Below are 21,245 nucleotides of genomic sequence, written 5' to 3' on the forward strand. Positions count from 1 at the left end.
GTATGTCAGAAGGTCCGTCACTGGAGTTGTCACCCAAGTGGTTATGGAATGAAGTCATGAAGCCCTGAGAGTATCTTAGTTGTCTTATTTAACCTCTTGATTGTGCAGTAGCAGAATGGAAAGAAGGGAAGGCTGCTGAGAACAAGGAAAACTCATGAAAATCAAAGGATCAGCTACTTTAAAAAGGTCCCCTCCTCCTGCAGCACAACAGACAGCATACTTCAGGTGTATATTTTGCTGTCTCCTACTATCTATTTCTCTGTCTCATGACTGGATTACATACAATCCTTGTTCCAATTCAACTACATTGGTTTAAAAACGGATGTACTTAAATTGGTGGAAACGCCTAATAGAAATTTATCATAATACGCTGTTCCAATATAAACACTTCTAAACTGTTACAACTGCATTCACACAAAGGGTTGCCCCAAATCATCTATGTTGGATTTGTTTAAAATGAATATAGTTAAACTGGTACAGAAATCATGCGGTGACAAGCCTTTCGACTAATAAAGGCTTCCCTAAGGCTCAATAAAAGGCTTCCCTAATTTTTATCTATTGTTATTTTTTCTTCTTACCTGTGTAATTCTAATGAATTAATTGAATATCTTCCATTCCTAGGTGCTATGGTAATACAAGTAATAATAATAATAATTCCATGTATATTTTCATTCTTATCTCTGAGGCATTTGCAGTTTCTTTTCCTCTTTCTATGTGTTTATCACTCTGATTTTGGTGTAATTTGACAGACTAAATCATGCTGGAACTAGGTTCAGATGTCTTCAAAGCAGAACTGGGACCCGTTTCTGAAGTTTGGCATCCATGGCTGAGAGAGACCTTTTTTCTGTGGTTTGCACAGTCACCTGATCACAGTCTTGTCTTTACCCTCTACTTTGGGACAGGGTTTGACCTGGTGGATTTGTTCAGTGTGATGGAGATTTTTGGAAGGAAAGAAAATGGAATTCGGAGTTCTTATGTGCGACTTGGAAGCTTCCCCATCGTGCAGAAAACTGAGTAAGTTTCCCAGTCTCGTTTACACTTGAGCCGCTGATGTCTGTAATTTTGTTCTTTTAAGTTAACCCAGAGTCTTAGCAGCTGTCTCCAGGCAGTGCATCTGTGGGAAATGCATAAAGGAGTTTCTACAGGCTTTGAGTTGCCCATTCAACTCTGCTCCCATTACCCTATCACAGCCTGCAGCCTAAGTTCTAATCCCATTAATCACTCCAGTCTAAAATGAACATTTTGTGGCACTTTCTCCAAGGTGTGTACTTGCTAACAGCAAGAGACTGATTCCCACTGGATGTAGTTATCAGGCTGCTAATACAGTTTCTTAACCTCTTAAAAGAATGAACAGCAGTTAATAATCCTCTGTCAACATGGATCTGTTTCTCAGGGTCCTTTATAACACGAGGCTGCCAGCTGTGTCACAATCCATCAAAATGGGCTCTCTTCAACCTGTCATATCAGTTCTGCTAGCATTAGCCTTGAGAAGAATGAGTGCATAATTTCACTGAGGATCTATGGAACAATGGATTGAATTGTCATCATTAACTTTTTTTGCAGTAAATATCACTGATATAGTTTTACACTTAATATTAAAAAAATCAATATTAATTATGTTCCTTCTTGTGGACAAGAGTTATTTTTCTAATTTATTTTGACTCTTCTCCTTGGCTCACTGGATTTTTGAGATACTCTGGTCATTTACATTTATTTGATTTCATAAGCTTGGTCATCCAGGAACCAACCTGGATTCCCTCCCCTCTTCTCTCTTAAAAAAATATTAACAAGTGAAAATATGACCTCAGGGGAAAAAAGTCTGAAAATTATGTCAAGTCCATGGTAAATGAATTTAGGAACAGGGATAAATTCTGTGTACCAAATAACCCTTGATCAGTGAAATGTGGATAGATATAATTGAGCTACATATTATGGGCCGAGATTAATTTTGTATGACTCAGGAAAATTAGAGAAGAGGACAGTGTCTTGGTTTGTTTGCTTAAATTCTACACAAATGTGTCATGGTCCTGATTCAGCAATCATTTAAATATCTTCTTAGTCTTAAGGGCATGAATAATCCCCATCTTATTTATCAAAGCACTTAAGCACATACATTATAAAGTGGTAGCACTTTACAGACTAACAAAACACGTAGATAGTCCATGAGCCCACTTCTTCATAGGACTAACATGGCTACCCCCTGAAGCTTCTGCATGTACATTAGGTCTGACTTCACTGTAAGATTTAAGCTATGTGCTAAGTGCTATGATTAAGGCCCTATCAAATTCAGTCATTTTGGTCAATTTCATAGTCATAGGATTTTAAAAATTGGAAATTTCACATCAGCCATTTAAATCTGAAATTTCATAGTATTGTAATAGTAGGGCTCCTGATGCCAAAGGGGGGTAGGGTGGGGGCTTGTCGCAAGATTGTTGCAAGGGGGGTTGTGGCTACTGCTACCCTTATTTCTGTGCTGCTGGTGGTGAAGCTGCCTTCAAAGCTGGTGTAACCTACACACTTAGGCTATGTCTACACTTACGGCTTCTTGCACGAGAAGTATGCAAATGATATTCGGAGATATTCCTGAAAATAATTGGCACAACGGCATTGCACAAGAGGTTTTTTCTTGCGCAAGAAAGGGCAGTGTAGACAGCTCCTTCTGGCACAAGAGCCTCTTTTTCAAAAATGGTTCATTAGGTATGCAAATGAGGCTCAGTGATATTCCATGCTTAACCTCATTTACATACTTCTGACGCAAGAAGCCGCGAGTGTAGACACAGTCCTAGTATGGTTACTGAGCAATGCAAGTGGTACCGAGACCACAGCAACAGTTAAGACCAAGAGACCTCTACAGGGTGGGCTGGGAGCCAGCTGGCTTTTAGCTCAGAGATTAGAGGCTCCTATATTCCACTCCAGAGGTCCCAGGTTCAAATCTGCCTGGTGGTGGTTACACTGGGCAGCAAGAGAGCGTTGGCTGTTGGCAGAGAGCCCTGTTCTAAAGGCAGAGCAGCAGCGCAGAAGTAAGGACGCCGTGGCATGGTGTTGCCTCTCTTTCTTCTGTGCTGCTACCAGCAGAGCTGTGCACTGAGCCAACAGCCACCAGTCTGTCCACCCAGCTCTGTAGGCAGCAGCACAGAAGTATCCATGGAATGGTATGATATAAGAACCCTTATTTCTCAATTCCTGCAAGTGGGGCACTGCCTTCAGAGCTGGCCAACAGTTGCCCCTCTTCAGCCACTCGGCTGTGAAGGAAGCACAGAAGTAAAGCTGGCAATAGAGGGACCCCTCTAACATGACCTTGCAAACCCCCTGCAACTCCCTTTTGGGTCAGGACTCTGTCTGAGAAACACTGCTGTCCCTCCCATAAAATCTGTAGAGAATAGGGTTAAAGCATACATAAAACCAAAAGAGAGTGATTTCATAGTGACAGACCAGATTTCATGGCCTGTGATGTGTTTTTTTCATGACCATGAATTTGGTAAGGCCCTGGCTATGCAGGCTGGCCTGAAGTGTTTGGATGATTTGCAATTTACAATCTGAAAAGAGTCCATTCAGAGAATCCCCTAAAACAATTAGCCTCAATTTGGTTACCTGACATGACTCGCTGAGTGACGTTGGGCATGTCACTTCAATTTCAGTGCCCCAGCTTCTTCATCTGTAAAATGGGGATAATGGTGATGATATTATTTTTAAGGTGCTTGGGGTATGTGAATGGAAAGTGCTACATGAGAATGAATGATTAACTTAGGGAGAATGGCAACTACAGAAACAGATTTTAGAAACTGGCCAGGAGGAGACCAGAATCATGGGCACCATTTATGGGGAATTAGGGGACTAGTAGTCCCCCTCCTGAGTTTGAACCTCTAGATTTCATACAGGAGGTCTGCTTGAAGCTGCATGCCCTGGCTCCAAAGGCAGCTCTGAATTGCAGTAGAGTTTGAGTTGCTTGCAGCTTTGCCTTTGGAACTGGGAGTTTGTTATAAAAAAAGGGAGGCAGGTGATTAAGAATAATAAAAGACTGGTCATTCCAGTAATCAAGGGATCCTTAGATCATCATGAAAACATTTCCAGGTACTTAAAAATAGGGGGTGGGGGAAGGGAAATAGTATTGAGTGTTGTGCTGCTGGGATTTGAATTTGGACCAGTACTGTTAAACATTTAAATGTTCTTGAAAAAGGGGTAAATAGTGAGATTGCAAAATTTGCAGATACTACAGAATTACTTAAAATAGTTAAGTGCAACGCTGATTGCAGAGAGTCACAAGAGATCTCACAAAACTGAGCGACTGGGCAACACAAAGGCAGATGGAATTCAGTGTGGAGAAATGCAAAATATTGCACGTGGGAAAATATAATCCCAACTATACGTGCAAAAATGATGGGATCTAAAATAGTTGTTACCACTCCAGAAAGAAATATTGGAATCGTTGTGGATAGTTCCCTGAAAACATCTGCTCAATGTGCAGTGCAGTCTAAAAACTAAAAAGCTAACAGAACATTGGGAATCATTAGGAAAGGAATAGATAATAAGACAGAACATATCGTATTGCCTCTATATAAAGTCATGGTATGCCCACATTGTGAATACTGCATGCAGATTTGGTCACCCCATCTAAAATAAAAAGGATGTATTGGACTTGGAAAAGATACAGAAAGAGCAATGGAAATTATTAGTGATAAGGAACAGCTTCCATATGAGGGGAGATAACAAGATTGGGACTTTTCAGCTTGGAAAATAAATGACTAAAAGGTGGGGAGATATGTCAGAGGTCTAGAAAGGCATGAATGGTGTGGGAAAATAGAATAAGGAAATGTCATTTACTCCTTCACTAACATAACACAAGAATTAAATTAAATGTATAGACAGCAGATTTAAAACAAATTATTTTTTCACAATCAACCTATGGAACTCTTTGCTAGGAGATGGTGGAAAGGCCCATAATATAGCATGGTTCCAATAAGAACAAAATAAGTTCGAGAATAGGTCTATCTATGGCTGCTAGCCAGAATGGGCAGGAATAGTGTCCCAAGCTTCTGTTTGCCAGAAGCTGGAAATGGGCAACAGGAGATGGATTATCTGATAAATGCCTCTTCTGTTGATGCCTTCTGAAGCTCCTGGCATTGCTATTGTCGGCAGACAGGACGCTGGGCTAGATGGACCATTGGTCAGACTCATTATGGCCATTCTGAGCCTATATAGAGCCCGAATGTATCTGCCCCTGGTGTAACCCACTAGACCACACTCTGCTTCCAAGCTGAGAGCACGCCCAGGAGTTCTGACTCTCTCTCTCTCTTTCTCTGCAGTTAGTAAGAAAGTAAAGCTATATATTACAATTTTAAGCCTAACCAGTGTCTCTTAAGTGACTTGCTACAAGATGTCAGAACACATTAGTATTAGAGCTGAGTGGGTCTAATATTTATTTAAATTTTCTTTCTTTTATATGGGAATTAGATATAGGGCTCCTGTCAGCTAAGTTACCTGCAAAAAACCCGAGAATTTTCCAGTGCCTTAGTAGCCCGAGAAAGAGGTGATGTGATGTGTGTGTGTGTGTGGGGGGGGGGGGGGGGGCAAATGGATCGGTCCCCCACTCCCAATTTGCTGCTTGGCTTGTACTGAGCATGCTCTGTAACACTGCTGAAGCCACTGTCCTCATCTGTTCCTCCATGCTCTCCCTGTCTTCCACCCTGTCAGAAAGGCATGGGCAGGTCAGCACCCCCCTTCCAAAATCTGAAATGGTGCCCCTGACCAGAGCTTCCCTTGAGTCTGTGAGGAGAACAGAAGTTCCTTAAATCTATTAGAGATGGCATGAATCATGGCCCAGGGTAGCTGTTCAGAGACATGAAGAGTGAGATTCAGCTAGAAAATCACTTCCTTGAATCTGATTTCATGTTGCAGCGCTGGGAAAAATTTGCACACCTCTTTGCCAGTCAGTGTTAATGGCATGTTTATAATGAGGGGTGTAAATTGATTTGTGTTCTTTTAACTTGGTCTCCTGGCTTGTTGTGCAGAGGGATCTGGTGGTACCGCCAACAAGATCCGTGTCTTGTAGAGCTTGTGAAAGGCAGTAGCGTCTTAAAATTAGATGGGCATTCTCACTTAGGGCACCTTCGAAGGGGGCAGAATGCCATCCCTACTGAAATATGCGGAGATTTGACATGTGCTGAATAAAGTGTCTCTTAATTTTGATTTTCTGTTGGACTATTGGACAGTTTTGAACCTCCTCTTGGCTGGGAACAGGTTCTGGATGTTAGTGGCCAAGCTGCGATGGAGTTATCTGGACAGGATAAGCTTTCTGTCTTGCTCTGTCTAATTTCAGATCCCAGGATAAGACTATGATCCTATAGCATTGGCCACTAACACAAACCCCTAAGGCAGAGAGGATAACATGAGGACCGCATGACTGATATGTGTGATGCGTGACTGATGGATTCGGAAGCTTCAGGAGGTAGCCGAGTTAGTCTGTACAGGATAAACTTAAAAAACAACAAATGGTCTGGTAGCATTTTATAGACTAACAAAACATATAGATGGTATCGTGAGCTTTCGTGGGCACAGCCCACTTCTTCAGATGACCAGATGAATTCAGGTCAACTTTCCATATTGATAGTAGCTCAGTCACTTAGCTGTGTTCAGTGGCTATTCATCACGAAGTGGTGGTGACCTGAGTGTGTGGATGAGCGAGGGTGAATCCACAGATTACTTTGAGGCAGGTATCAACATGTTTTGAAGCCCTTCTAGAATCGTGCAGCAGGAGGGCTCATTGCCATTCTTGCTCCAGGAAGGCATTACAACTATTTAGTGAGTATCGTTACATGTCAGTGTCTTATCAAGTCACAGGCTCCATTTGCCTTCCCAAATGGCAAACGCTTATGGAAGGCCTTTTAGTTTATAGCGACAGGAACCAAAAATTACCCTCAGGGTAAGGCAAGAAACTGTTTGGAGCTGAGTTTTTTCCGGCATTGCAGGGCAGTGGTTATCTCTGCGGTGAATTCTGTTTTCCTCAGGGCTCTCTTGTAGTTTAACTGAGATGACAGATTAGCGAGACAAGAGTTGATTAAAGCAGAATAGTGATAAAAGACCGAGAGGCATGTCTGCTGTTGGCTCTTGCTGGTTCCCTTGTTCAGGAGGCCCTGTTGACTTCAGAGAGAGCTGGGGCTCAGCTGGGTTGAAAATCAAGTTCCTTTATTAAGCATCTAAGCCTTGATTACGATGAATAATAGACAACACTGGCATCTTGGGCTTCAAATTGTGGCCATCTAATGGCCATTCAGTGGTCTGTATAAAATGAATTGGTGTTCTCAGGCCAGCTCCCACAGCTAGTTGTCCACATCTCAGCTCCACCTACTATCTTGCATATCAATCGTTATTCTTGTGGATGAAAGGGAAATCCAAAGCCCTCTTAAGCTGAAGGGAGCTTCTCCATTGCTTTCGATCAGATGCCAGCCAATGACTAGGTGTTGGGCTAGCAGTACATTCTGAGTCATTCAAAGTGGTCCTTCCAGGACAGGCTGGGGTTTCACTAGCATTGTGATACGGGGCAGTCTGGCATTGCTTTTACTTATGCTGCATCATTTTTTAACATAGCTGGTGTATGTAACGTGGAGAGGAGGAACCAAACCTGGGACCTCGGGAGCTAAGTGCATGAACCTCTACAGCTTGGGCTAAAAGCTAAGGCTGTAGAGCAAACTCATTCATCCCCTTTGGATGTGGTCTAAGTGACACTAGGTGGGATGTAACGTGGAGAGGAGGAACCAAACCCGGGATCTCGGGAGCTAAGTGCATGAACCTCTACAGCTTGGGCTAAAAGCTAAGGCTGTAGAGCAAACTCATTCATCCCCTTTGGATATGGTCTAAGTGACACTAGGTGGGATGATGGATCATCCCAGATGGTGTTTGGGTTGCACGTTGTTAAGGCTGTTCCCCACTCTGGGTCGCCGAGTGCAGAAGGTGGGGACCCTCAAGAGACCTTAAGAATACCTTGCCTCTTTAGGGTTCTGCTTAAAAAGATACCCTCAGGTCATAGATTCCCTTCCCCTGGGAGATACCGCCATCTAGTGTAAAAACTCCTTCTTCTGAAACCCAGGAAGAAACACTTGAACTTCTTCCAGAGGAGTGTCCCAAGCTCTTTTACCACAAGAGAGCTTGAAAAAGGAAAAAAAACAACAAAAAACAAACTACAGTCTCTGATAGCTGACCTCTCAGTCGTGGCACGCATACACAGACCTCCTATTACCTTCCAGGACACACGAATCAAATCATCGCCTTTAAAAAGGTGATTTTACTACCAAAACAAAAAAGATAGACTGATAAAGCACACTTGGTTGCTAAGTGTTACAGAGCAACTAAGAAAACCAAATTCAAACACAGAGAAACATAGTTTCTCCTGGCTTCAGTTTAGATACAATGAATGGCAGAGGGAGATACACATAGATTAGCACAGAGAAGTTAACCAAACAACAAAACAAAGGAAATAACCAGATCACAACCAAATATACATTTTTCCCTATTACTCATGATCCACTTCAAGGTCCAGTCCATTTCCATGCCCAGTATTCCTTGAAGGCATTGTAGTCCTGCCTGGATTTAAAACATCCTGCTTCTCCTAGCTCCTGGCTTAAAAACTCACACAAAAGAGAAACCACAGGCAAGTATATCCTTACAATTCAAATTTCAGCACTGTATCCCATTGGTTCTTTTGGCTCCCTACCAATACCCTCTAGCTACCTGAGTTTAACCCTTTAGTCACCAAGTGCTGGCCAGTACTCCACATATCCATTACACGTGTATAGATACATTTTTTAGAAGTTACATTTCCCTTTTTACATGATCAAAAAGGGGGGAAAATCCTGCCTATTTTCACTCTTCGTCTGTATTTTAACTTGCAAGCTCCAGCAGTTTGGAAGCAAAACAAATTCAAGTTCCATGAGGTTTTAGTCTATTCTGTTTTTGTCTTCAGCAGCCAGAGGAATTGTGGGTTCCAAGAAGATTCCTGTGGGAACACCATTCAAGGAAAATGAAATCACATATATCTACATAAAACCTGGAACAGAAATTATGAATAGCACTAAAACAAAGACCCCCCACCCTCCAAATAATTAATAAGTGTTTACCAATTCATGGCAATTTCTCATAATTAGGTACCAATTGATTAATTGACTGAGTAATATATTTAAATGGTTTTATTTTCCATTTGGAAAAAAAATAAAGTTAGATGTGAGCATTTTGTGCTGGGAAAAGGTACCAGACTGGTGGTCCTGGAAAGTGAAACCCCTTGCAGAAGTAGGCCCCCGGCTCAAGTATTTATACTTCAGTGAGACATGAGAACTTGCTCAATAGGGTTGCCAGATGGTTTAACCAAAAATACCTAACACCCCTGTCCCCATTTTAGTTGTCCAGTATTCTCTGAATTTTTTTACTGGAGAGGAGGCAAAAATACTGGACTATCTGGGTCAATACCAGGCACCTGGCAACCCTATTGCTGAAAGTTAAGCAGGTGCTTGAGTTCTAGAACGTGGGGGTAGGCACAAGCTCTGCAGACTTTCCTTGGTGCCTCAAACTTGACGTGTATGGAGATCCTTTGGAGCCCTCTCCTTGGCTCATTCAGCAGCAGGCCCCTGTGAGGAGATTTGCCGTAGTACCTGTTGGCATATGGACAGCTGCTCCCTGAGAATGAGCATGATGAAGGAGGAAATTGACCCTACATTTCCCTGCACCCAATGCTATCTCTGTGGCACTGTTTCTCTGGATGCTACAGAAAGCACTCCTTAGGCTCTGGGACTTATGGGTAGGGAAGGGGGTGCCAGGTCAGCACAACCTCCTCTCCTTCCAGCCCTGCAGAGATTCTGAAGAAAGACAGGTCAACCTTGGAGCTGCAGTTTTATTGTCTTTCTCCCAAAGCACCTCTGCAGCAAGGCCCTCCTTTTAGGATCAGATCTAGACTCCTCCCACTCCCGCAGCCCAAAAGTGACTAAAATGGGGACTTGGAACCTGGGCGATGGGAGTGAGGTGAGCACAAGTCAGGCCACAGAGCCCACAAATCAGTTCAGATCCCCTTCACAGATGATCACAGCCGCTTGATGAGGTCCCAGGAGATCAACGGGGTTACTCAGGGGAGCAAGCCCCATTTCTCCAGTGGGGGAAATCTCTACAGAGGTTTCTCATGGAGATTTCCTCCTCCAAAGCTTTATTCCGCAAGTTTTCTGGCCAGTGAGAGTAATTTAGCCCTGTGGATGAACCCACCAGCCTTGGTTCAGATACACTGCTCTCTGAACGGCCATTAGTGAATTGTAGCCACTGTTGGCCTCGGCTGGATTTGATTCAGCGGGCTCAGAGCATTCAGTGACCTACAAGTCTGAGCTGTGCAGGTGTTCCCTTTGCTCTTCAGTGTTGGCTTTAATTTTTGTCAACTAATTTCCAAAATCTCTGAAATGTCAGGCATCTGCGTAAACACAAGCAAAGAACGTGCTTTGGTTACATTTGATATCAGGAACAAAAATTGGTGACTGTTACCGTGTGATGTGATGGTTGTGGGTGGAGGAGTCCGTGTTCTTTTGGCAAATGAAAGGCAATGAGCAATCAAGGTGAGACTAGGAAGTCCCCAAAGTGGGGGGTTGTCATTTTCTCTATGCTGAAGCTGTGATTCATCTGAGCTTGAACTTGAGCTAATTAACTCGTAAGCTAACCTGCTGCACTTGGGATTTCTTCCAGCTTGGAGCTTTATAGAGAACTTTTCTGTGGCTTGTTGTGTTCACCAAATTACAAACTTGGCAGCCAGCTCCCTGTGGATACCAGGCAACCTGTAAAGCAAGATTTCAGATACTCTGCAGGATGGATCATCAGCTCATTTCAGCTTAGGTGAAGGCAGGGAAATAAGACCTTTCCTGAGACTTTACTCACAGTATTTGGATTTCCAGATACCAGATTGAGCCCCTTGGTGGATAACAATGTTTTTAGAAGGGAAATAAATGAAATCTCATGAGCAACGCTTTTGTTACTTATCAGCCACTGCATTTCTACAAAAGATTCAGGGGCAAAGGACTTCAACTCCAGGTTTTGTTATTCCTTCTCAGCAACATAGGTGCCTTTGTGTTTGCTTTCAGCTCAAAGGCTGTGTCTGATGGGAACTTGCAGCCTGCTCTTCAGCTGAGGGGGGCTGGTAACAGGTGATTACTACTTGTCAGCACTTTTAATCCACATGATGGAACCACTCAGCAATCTCTGTGTAAACAATCAGTGGTTTCAGGCCAGTTCCTAGCACAGAGGCCTCCACAGAACCACACGGCACTCATAGAATTATAGAACCATAGAACTGGAAGAGACCTCAGAAGGTCATCAACTCCAGCCCCCTGCTCTAGGCAGGACCAATTCCAACTAAATCAACCTGGCCAGGGTTTTGTCAAGCTGAGTGGCCAAGAATGGGCACATCCAGTAGTGTAGTCAAGGGTAAACACTTGTAAATGCTTCTCATTTGGAGAACATGGAGTCTAAGTTAAGTTAGTTTATTTACTTCCTCACTGGCCACTTGCAATGTTGAGTGGGAGCTCTTGGGCCAAAAAAATCCGCTCAGCACTCAAGCTTAACTTTCAGCATGTGCTTAAGCACATCCCTCTTGAGCAAAGCCCATGCTGAAATCTTGTTGATTTCAATGGGACTTCCGTACATACTTACCATGAAGTATGAGCATAAATGCTTTGCAGAATCAGGCCCTGGGTAGGGGCCAGTAAGAGAGATGTTCACACTGCTTCTGCCAATCCTATGTCCATTTGGTGGGTAAATACAAGGGACATCTTCTCAGGACTGTGAATCGGATCATTTGCCAGCACTAAGGGTACGTCTAGACTACATGCCTCTGTCAGCAGAGGCATGTAGATTAGGCTACCAGGCATAGGAAAATGAAGCGGCGATTTAAATAATCGCCGCTTCATTTAAATTTACATGGCTGCCGCGCTGAGCCGATCAGCTGTTTGTCGGCTCAGTGCGATAGTCTGGACGCGCGAGTGTCGACATCAAAGGCATTTGTCGACCACCCAGGTAAACCTCATCCCAGGAAGCATACCTGGGTGGTCGACAAATGCCTTTGATGTCGACACCCGCACGTCCAGACTATCGCGCTGAGCCGACAAACAGCTGATCGGCTCAGCGCGGCAGCCATGTAAATTTAAATGAAGCGGCGATTATTTAAATCGCCGCTTCATCTTCCTATGCCTGGTAGCCTAATCTACATGCCTCTGGCGACAGAGGCATGTAGTCTAGACGTACTCTAAGTTAATGAAGAAAGTGTGTAGGTCGGTTTGTCTTTCATTACAGGAAGCTTCAGAATGGATGTGGGAAGTGTAGCCAGAGAAGAAGCGAATGTGACTTTCTGCCAAAGGTTTGGGGGTGAGAAGCTGTCTCCTATAACAGAGGTTGAGCTAGCTCACTTCCTGCTGTGTTTCCAGGGAGCAGGGGCAGAGGGGACAGAAGGCAGAACAGGAGCTTCACCACAAAGTGCCCAGTCCTTGGAGCAAAGAGATGTAGGGAGTGCAGGTGGTTGGTTACAAAAGGGGATTGCAGCCCCATGGCCCTAGGGGACTGGAAAAAAGAGCAGAGAGCTGGGGAGAAACCAGCAGGAGACAGAGGAACATCTACACTGAAAAACCCTTCCATGGCAGTGAGTCCTAGAGCCCGGGTCAACTGACTTGGGATGGCAGGGCTTGTATTATGGGGTTAAACATACCAGTATAGGCCTTCCCGCTTGGCCTGGAGCTTGGGCTCTCAAACCAATGCTCCCTCCCTGGGTTTCAAAGCACAAGCTCCAGCAGGAGCAGGCACATAGACACAGCTGTTTTTAGCCCTGTAGCACCAGCCCTGCAAGCCTGAGGGTATGTCTACACTACAGCGCTAATTCGAACTAACTTAGTTCGAATTAGTTAATTCGAACTAAGCTAATTCGAACTAATGCATCCAGACTAAAAATCTAGTTCGAATTAGTGTTTTGCTAATTCGAACTAGCATGTCCACATTAAGAGGACCCTGAACAGGGCTTAAGGATGGCTGGAAGCAGTGCCGGCAGGGCATCAGATGAGGGCTTAGAGCGTGGAGCTGCTGCCTCAGGCTAGCCGAGGGCTGTGCTTAAAGGGACCCGACTCCCCACCCCGGACAGACAGTTCTCAAGGGTGTCCGGCTTGCAAAGCAGTCCTGGCTTGGAGTGCCCTGAGTGCCCACACTGGGCACATCACAGCACTCGGCCATCAGACCGGCTGCACTTGCCGCAGGCTGCCATCTGGGGAGAGGGGGCAATTGGAGGGCTGCAGGAGAGCTTTCACCCCCAGAAGCCCGCAGAGCCAGCCCAGTCCTCCCCATCGGGGGCTCGTACCCCATTCCTCCCTCACATCCTTCCACTTACCGTTCCCTAGCCCCCCTTCCTGATGTACAAAATAAAGAAAATGTGTGGTCAAGAATAGAATCTCTCTTTATTGAACAAAACTTGGGGACATTGGGAAAAGGAGGTAGGAGAGGGGAAGAGAGAGGGTGGGAGAGGGGAGGGCAACTAAAATGATCAGAGGTTTGGAACAGGTCCCATATGAAGAGAGGCTAAAGAGACTGGGACTTTTCAGCTTAGAAAAGAGGAGACTGAGGGGGGATATGATAGAGGTCTATAAAAGCACGAGTGGTGTGGAGAGGGTGCATAAAGAAAAGTTCTTCATTAGTTCCCATAATAGAAGGACTAGAGGACACCAAAGGAAAGGAATGGGTAGCAGGCTTCAAATTAGTAACAGAAAGTAGTTCTTCACAAAGCAAATAGTCAACCTGTGGAACTCCTTGCTGCAGGAGGCTGTGAAGGCTAGAACTAGAACAGAGTTTAAAGAGAAGTGAGATAAAGTGATGGAGGTTGGGTCCATGGAGTGGTATTAGCCAGGGGGTAGGAGTGATGTCCCTGCCCAAAGTTTGTGGAAGGCTGGAGAGGGATGGCATGAGACAAATGGCTTGGTCACTGTCTTCGGTCCATCCCCCTCCAGGGTCCCTACGGTTGGCCGCTGTCGGCAGACAGGCTACTGGGCTAGATGGACCTTTGGTCTGACCCAGGACAGCCATTGTAAGCTCAGGGCTCAGGGTCGGGGGTCTCAGTGGACCCCCTTGATTTTCATGCACACCTGCTCCTGGGTGGCCAGGCTGACAGCTCTCCTGCCCTAGACGGCCACTTTCCTGTGCCTAGTGCGGAGGTCGTGGACGAGGTCCACGATGTCCGCACTAGACCAGGCAGGTGCCCGCCTCTTGCGGTCCTGGGCAAGCTCCTGAGAGCCGCCAGCCTGGTCCCGGGAAGAAGGGGAGGGCTGGGGGGCATCGGGTGGCTGGCTCGAGCCGTGCCAGGTGCAGGGTCTGCTAGCTGGGTGCTGGCAGGCTTGTACCTGGCACGGGCACCGTAGCCAGCCCGTGCCCCTTTAAGGGGTCCGGGGCCGGGAGGGGGGCAGACAAGTTTCTCTGGTGTTGGCCAGAGTGGCCACCAGGGAAAGCTGGGGAGGGCTAGCCTCCTACTAGTTCGAATTAAGGGGCTACACATCCCTTAATTCGAACTAGTAAGTTCGAACTAGGCTTAGTCCTCGTAGAATGAAGTTTACTTAGTTCGAACTAAGCGCTCCACTAGTTCGAATTAAGTTCAAACTAGCAGAGCGCTAGTGTAGCGCCTATCAAAGTTAATTTGAACTAACGTCCGTTAGTTCGAATTAACTTTGTAGTGTAGACATACCCAGAGTCAGTTGGGTGGCACTGAAGCCCAGGAAAGAAGAGTCAGGAAGATAGGTAGGCAAGGAGAATGAATGGAAACACAGAATGTAATTGGCTTAGTACGGGAAGCACTCCCCATGCCGGCACTCCAGCAAAGACATGGGGCTTCACAGCCAAGCATCAGCTGGGATGCACTTCTCTCCTGAAATAAATGAATGGAGACCTTGTGGCGGTTAGTTCATTATTCTGAAAGGCTCCTTGGGGAATGGGGGAGAGGCCAGTTGAATCTGTGAGTGATTGAAGAGGGGCCTGTTTCCGCCTTCAGAGAAGGGAAACACACCCTGTGTACAAAGCAGACAGCAGTGAGGCAGGAGGTTCACACAAATACATGTCAAAGGTACACGAGGCCTAGCTGTGTGTCCTTTGGCAGGAAAGCTATGACTGAACTGGCTGTTCGTCACCTCCTCCGGATGGCTCCAGGAGCTTTTGTTGCCACTTTCATGCCAGATTTATTCCCCATGGGAGCTCTGGCAGCACAGTGGCAACCCATGGGCCTGCTCTTTTGTGATGTGGAATTATTGTGGGTTCCACAACTTGGAGGGGAGGGAGCTCTGGGTTCTCTCTTTTTGCTGTGCCACAGACCGGATGCTGGCACCAGGGGAAGCCACGTCAGGATGGTGTGGTGTGTGTGTGTGTGTGTGTGTGTGTGTGTGTGTGTGTGTGTGTGTGTGTGTGTGTGTGTCTGGGGTGGGGGGGAAAGCATTTGTGTGAGCAGCTAGCAAACGGGTTGACTGTGTCTGGTTGCAGGTCTCCCTAGAGGACCGGGGTGGGGAGCCTTTTTTGGCTCAGGGGTCAGTGACCCACAGAAAAATCAGTCAGGGGGCCACACACAAGTGAGAAGCAAAACCAAAAACAAACCCTCACTGATATGGCCCCCGACTGAGAAGAAAGACAGTCCCCACATTCCCCTCATATACTTTTGGAAAATCTTGCCAGGACATGCCGGGGTGTCTGTTAAAGTCTTTGCTCTTCATTGTTGTCTGTTACATTTCTCTGCCACTTCCTCTCCCCCAGGGGTGTATTCCCACAGGGCCTGCCTGATGAATATGCCTTTGTAGCCACCTTCAAATTTCGGAAGGCTTCTAGGAGAGAAGACTGGTATATTTGGCAGATTATCGACAAGTACGGCATACCACAGGTATGGGGCCTTTTCCAGTCTTTTCCACATGAGTTGACTCTTCTGCTTTAACCCCTCACTCCCCCTTCTGACATTCCTTTTGTCTGACTGACACTGCCAGTTGATTCTGCCAAACTGCCTTTGCCAATGAAACTGAACAGGGCCCATGACTGACATTGGGTTTCTTCACCTCAGAGAGTGGCTTAGGAGGAAATGGGCAGAGAAAGACACTCTCCTCATTTTTTAAAAGCACTTTGAGCTTTTCAATCATTTCATTCAGCTGGTCCTTTATAGAAAACATATTGCTTGACCCGGAGAGGAAGAGGATGGCCTCACAGTTAAAGCACATGACTAAGCCTCAGGAGAGGTGACATCTCCTGCTGACTCTGCCACAGACATCCTGGGTGACTTTGGGCAGGTCACTTAACAGGCATTTGCCTCAGTTTACTCCCCTGTGAAATGGGCATAATGATGCTTCCCTACCCCATACGAGATTTATGAAGGTTAATTCATTAATGCTTGTAAAACACTTCCAATTCCTCAGATAGAAAGTAATACAGTGGTACAGTCACAGAACCTAGTGAGAGCCCCTTCCTGGCCACTTATTAGGATAATTGAGAGGGGCAATCCAATCTCTGCTACTCTGGATCACCAGGGGTTACACACTTCTAGAGCCTCACCAGGCTCTTGTGCTCATTCCTCTGTTGCCCATTTCCTGGGCACCAACTCTCAGCCTGTAACCCCTCCTTGGAAATGGGGCTTTTCAGCCCACCTGCCCTAGGCCCCCAAGGTTGCCCCTGTTACTTAAATACACCCTGCCCCAGAACTGTACCTCTGAGGTGCGAGTTTAACTCTCTCAGAAGCAGGCAGCAGTTGGGAAGCAGTTCACACACACTGTGACACTTTGCACAGAATTCAGCACGTTTCTTCCTTCATACCCAATCAAGAGAGTGTGGCTCATGCAAAACAATAAACGCTACGTACATGGGCTGTGTCTAGACTGCATCCCTTTTCTTATTTTAAGAGCAATAAGGGATCTTTCGAAAAAGGCTTTATTTTCCGAAAGATCCGCGTTAGACTGGCGCTTTTTTCCGGCAAAGCTCCGAGCCGGAAAAAAGCGGCAGCCATTTTTATGCAAATGAAGTGGGGGGGATTTAAATCCCCGCTTCATTTGCAATTGCGATGTGTCTAATTTGCATCCCTTTTACGGAAAAGGGATGCAGTCTAGACACAGCCAGGATGTTTTCTATTTTGCCCTTCACTTGGGAGTCCTTTGGGACCCTCGTTGGGCAGAAAGGCAGGCAGGCAGGTTGTGTCTTGCCTTATGTCTGCTTTTACATGGTGGGTGGTCCATCCCTCAAGGAGTCGCTTACTCAGCATCTGTGACCTTACTGCTGTCTCCTGACTTATGTTTCCTCTCTGGTTCCCCCTATTCCTTATGTGTTTCTCCCTCCTTGTGGTCTTTTCTCTTTTGTTCTGTTCCTGGAAACTTTTCACGGCCCTTACCATCCCCCCTATATTCAGGGGGGTAAGCTAGAATAGATTTCCAAGGCTTGAACGGCTTTTTAGCATAACGTTTGTATAGTTTAAAACACTATCATCGATCTTCAGTATTTCCCCTTTGTCCCTGTCTGGGGTGTACCAGCCACATGACTTTCAGCAGTGGTGGATCCACATACATCAGGCCTGGACAAAATATGATCTGTGGGCTGGATTCGGCCCAGGAGAGCCTCAGCCTGCTCCACCCCCGCTCGGTATGCAGTGAAGCCAGCTACAGCATGGCCATGTTGTTCAGTGACCGTGAGAACCTGGGGGAAGGGGCAAAGGCTTCTCACACTGCTCCAGCCCCCACGAGCTCCCATTGGCCGGTTTCCAGCCAATAGCAGCTGCCTGTTTGCAGGACAAGCAGCATGCGAAGTGCCCCCTTCCCCCTCATCCCTCCAGCTCACAGTGTTTGCAGCAGCAGCAAACATGGCTCTTGGTAAGCGATACAGGGGCGTGGAAGGCAGGGGTCCTGTTTAAGAAACTTGCTGGGCTGCTGGCTGGGAGACACCCAGGTAAGGTCTCCCTGCCACAGCCTGCCTCTGGCATCCCAGGCCTTTCCTCCCCTAACACTCTACCCCCCTCCTGTATCCCTGCCCCATGTAACCCAAACCTTTCGCACCCATGCTCCAGCCCCCATACATCTTCCCAGACACTGCATCCCCTCCTACACTCCTCCTCAGGTCACAGTCTCCTCCCAGACCTTGCACCCCAATCGGATGTCCCTGGTCACAGCCCAAATCCCTGCACTCCCTCTTGCACTCCTGCCTCAGGTTACAATCCCCTCCCAGACCCAAACTGCTATCCCTGGTCATAACCCATATCCCTGCACCCTTCCTGCACTCCCTCCCAGACCTTGCACCCCCTCCTGTACCTCAGTTCACTGCCCCAGGTCATAAACTCCTCCTTCACCCAAACTCCCTCCCAGATCCTACACCCCAATCCCTTACTCCAAGCTCTCTTCTGCACCCAACCTCCATCTCAGACCCCCTTACCTCCTTTGTTAATATAATGGTAAAAAGCAGCCCTCCACCACTTGCCAAATTCTTGGGGTGGCCCCCCAACAAAAATTATTGCCCATCCCCGACATACATAGGACCACTCATGATACTGAAGTTTATTCATTATATAAGGTTCTCATGTTCCCTTTTTTGTTTGGGAGGTTTTGTTTTTTTGTTTTGTGGGGTTTTTTTTTTTTTTTGCTTTGTCTTCTTCCTACATTTTATTTTCTCATTGCACAGTTACTCATAATTCTTGAGTGGGCTGCCACTGATTGATTTCACAGAGCTAAATATTATTATTCCTTTGGATCTAAACTTCCAAAGGATGTGGGCAGATATTTGAGGCATTCAGGCAGCACTGGGGATGGGGGTAGTGTAAGAACCTAGCTAGCTAGATTCTTAAGTAGCCAGTGAAAAAAGATTGATGCAGCTGTCACGATCTTTTGAAAGTACCAAATGCTCTTTGATAAAAGGAAATGTAACTTATTGTGAGATTGTACCACCTTAATTCCAAATCCTGTATACCAGACAGTGACTTCCTGTTGTTTACAACTAAAATAATTGACCTCCTGAAATTTGGAAAGTGAAAAGCAACAGGTAAAATTTTCAAAAAGGCCTATGCCTGCCTCATTTTCAAAAGTGATTTTGACAAGAACCTGAAATCTCATTGAAAATCAATACAGCATAGGCTCCTAAATGCCTGAATCACTTTTAAAGATGGGACTTAGGCATCTAGCTTACCTAGGTGCTATGTTACCCTTTATCTGCTTGCTCCTACATCCCATGGCCTACTATACACTGTACTTGAGCCATCTGATAGAGGAATTATGAGAAATAATATGCTCCTAGCAATGACCTTGGAAAGAGAAAGATCATTACAATTAGTGGGTAGAGTGTGAATTCTACAATGCTAGAGGGGACAGGAATTTACCTAGTACTGATTAAACTGGGCTGTTTATCTTTCATTAGAAAACTTGATTGAATTTCAGTCCTTCCTTTTTAGTTTTTTATTGTTTTTGGACACAGCTTGATTCTTTTAGTCATAAAGGCAGATAATGTAGGCCATTGCCATCTCTTTAACACACCTTGTCTTTTCTCAATCTAATTTCTTCTCCCATCATCAGCTATGAGCCCCACACTCTGTCTACTTCTCTTTTCCTTCCCCTTTACTATTAGAAATGTTGACTCTATAAAGCACGTTGGGGCACAGTTTATGCAAAAGGATACGTGTACAGAGAGCGAAGTTGTGTTTCTCTTGGCAACGTTCTGTTGTTACTCAGGTCTCTATCCGATTGGATGGGGAGAACAAAGCCGTGGAGTACAGTTCCATTGGGCTGACCAAGGACGCCGTGCGAGTGGTCTTTCGAAGTGCACGAGTCAGCGATTTGTTTGACCGTAACTGGCATAAGATCGCCCTCAGCATTCAGTCCAAGAGCGTCTCCCTCTACATTGACTGCAAACTCGTGCAGACATTGCCTATTGAAGACAGAGAAAATATTGACATCCAAGGGAAGACTGTGATTGGCAAACGCCTGTATGACAGCGTGCCCATAGATGTAAGTACTGAGTCTGCAGATTCATCCCCCAAGGGGGTGAGCCCATCTAGCCAAGGTTGATGGGGTTTTCTGGTGTCCTTTCTGAGCCCTCTTTTTATTCACTGTCATCTCCTTAATCTTTGTGTTTGAGGAACAGTTTGAGAATGGCCAACATCTCATCTGAAACGAGGGTTTCCGTCCTCTACCATGAGCATACTGAAGCGTGCAGTGCAGGGATATAAGAAGGGAGCTTCTGGCCAGTCTGAGCTTGCCATTGTTAACTCACGTCCAAATTCATACCTAATGATCACTCACAAACATATTCACCAAATCTGCATAATGCCAAACAGCGACTGGACACCTCTTTACTGTTCCAACCTGGCCTTATGTAACCAGCACACCTTCTGGGTGTGGCAAGTTCCCTGTAGTGGCATTTAGACCACCTGCAGGGAGAAAGAGTGACTTTGCTTTAGCTGTGTACCAGCTGGCTTTATAACTTAAGCTGTAGAGATTCCTGCACTAGTCTCCAGAGGTCTTAGGTTTGTTTCTGCCTGCTGGTGTTACATTTACATTGAGTTTTATGGGTAGAAGTGGAAGAAAATATTCATTAAATCACTGAGTTTCTCTCCTGCAATGTCAAGATTTGTCCTCACCTCACAGAAAATACATCCAGTGGTAAACTTAGTACCGTGCTTGGTCTTAGTGAAAAGATCAAGATATTTACAGCAGGCTTGGTTCTCTTAGATGTGTGTAAGTTAGGGGAACGCTACTGAAGTTAGAAGGGATCTGTGAAAAGTAAACATCGTGTGCATGTAAAATCATTAGGGGTAACTGAGTATGGGAGTTGAACACAATGAACATCCGCTTATCCAGTTGAAATTGCAAGGGTAATGTAGTTAGGCAGACGTAACTTTCCAGATAGGAATTTGGCCAGAACAGGGAGGTTAATATAAATGCTCATTAATGTAAAAAGCTCCATAGAATCTTTAATGAACACAGATCGGATCTCGTTAACATAGTGCCCTTCACAGTAAATGGGGGTATTGACAGAGAGGAATGGGTGTCAGCTATGGAACCTCCAGAATCATCATGGTCTACCCTCATCTGGCCTTTGTATTGTTTGCACTCTTAGGGTATGTCTAGACTGCATCCCTCTATCGGCAGAGGAATGCAGATTAGGCAGGTCGACATTGCAAATAGGCAGCGATTTAAATATCCTGTGCCTAATTTGCATAAATATGGCCACTGCATTTTGCCGACTCAGCACTTTGTCAGCAAAAAGCGTCA

At 45.6% G+C, this 21,245-nt stretch overlaps 1 protein-coding gene across 1 annotated transcript in view; it reads left to right on the top strand.

Annotated features, from left to right (window-relative positions):
• The window catches only part of COL22A1 (collagen type XXII alpha 1 chain), a 310,548-nt gene that overhangs the window by 112,316 nt on the left and 176,987 nt on the right, over positions 1-21,245 (top strand). The window contains exons 6-8 of the mRNA XM_075920074.1: positions 903-1,014; positions 15,778-15,901; positions 19,704-19,979. Of these exons, the coding sequence (XP_075776189.1) occupies positions 903-1,014; positions 15,778-15,901; positions 19,704-19,979 (512 nt within the window). The remainder of the gene's footprint in view (positions 1-902; positions 1,015-15,777; positions 15,902-19,703; positions 19,980-21,245) is intronic.

The sequence above is a fragment of the Pelodiscus sinensis genome, chromosome 2 (assembly GCF_049634645.1).
Source record: "Pelodiscus sinensis isolate JC-2024 chromosome 2, ASM4963464v1, whole genome shotgun sequence".
Taxonomy (NCBI): Eukaryota; Metazoa; Chordata; order Testudines; family Trionychidae; genus Pelodiscus; species Pelodiscus sinensis.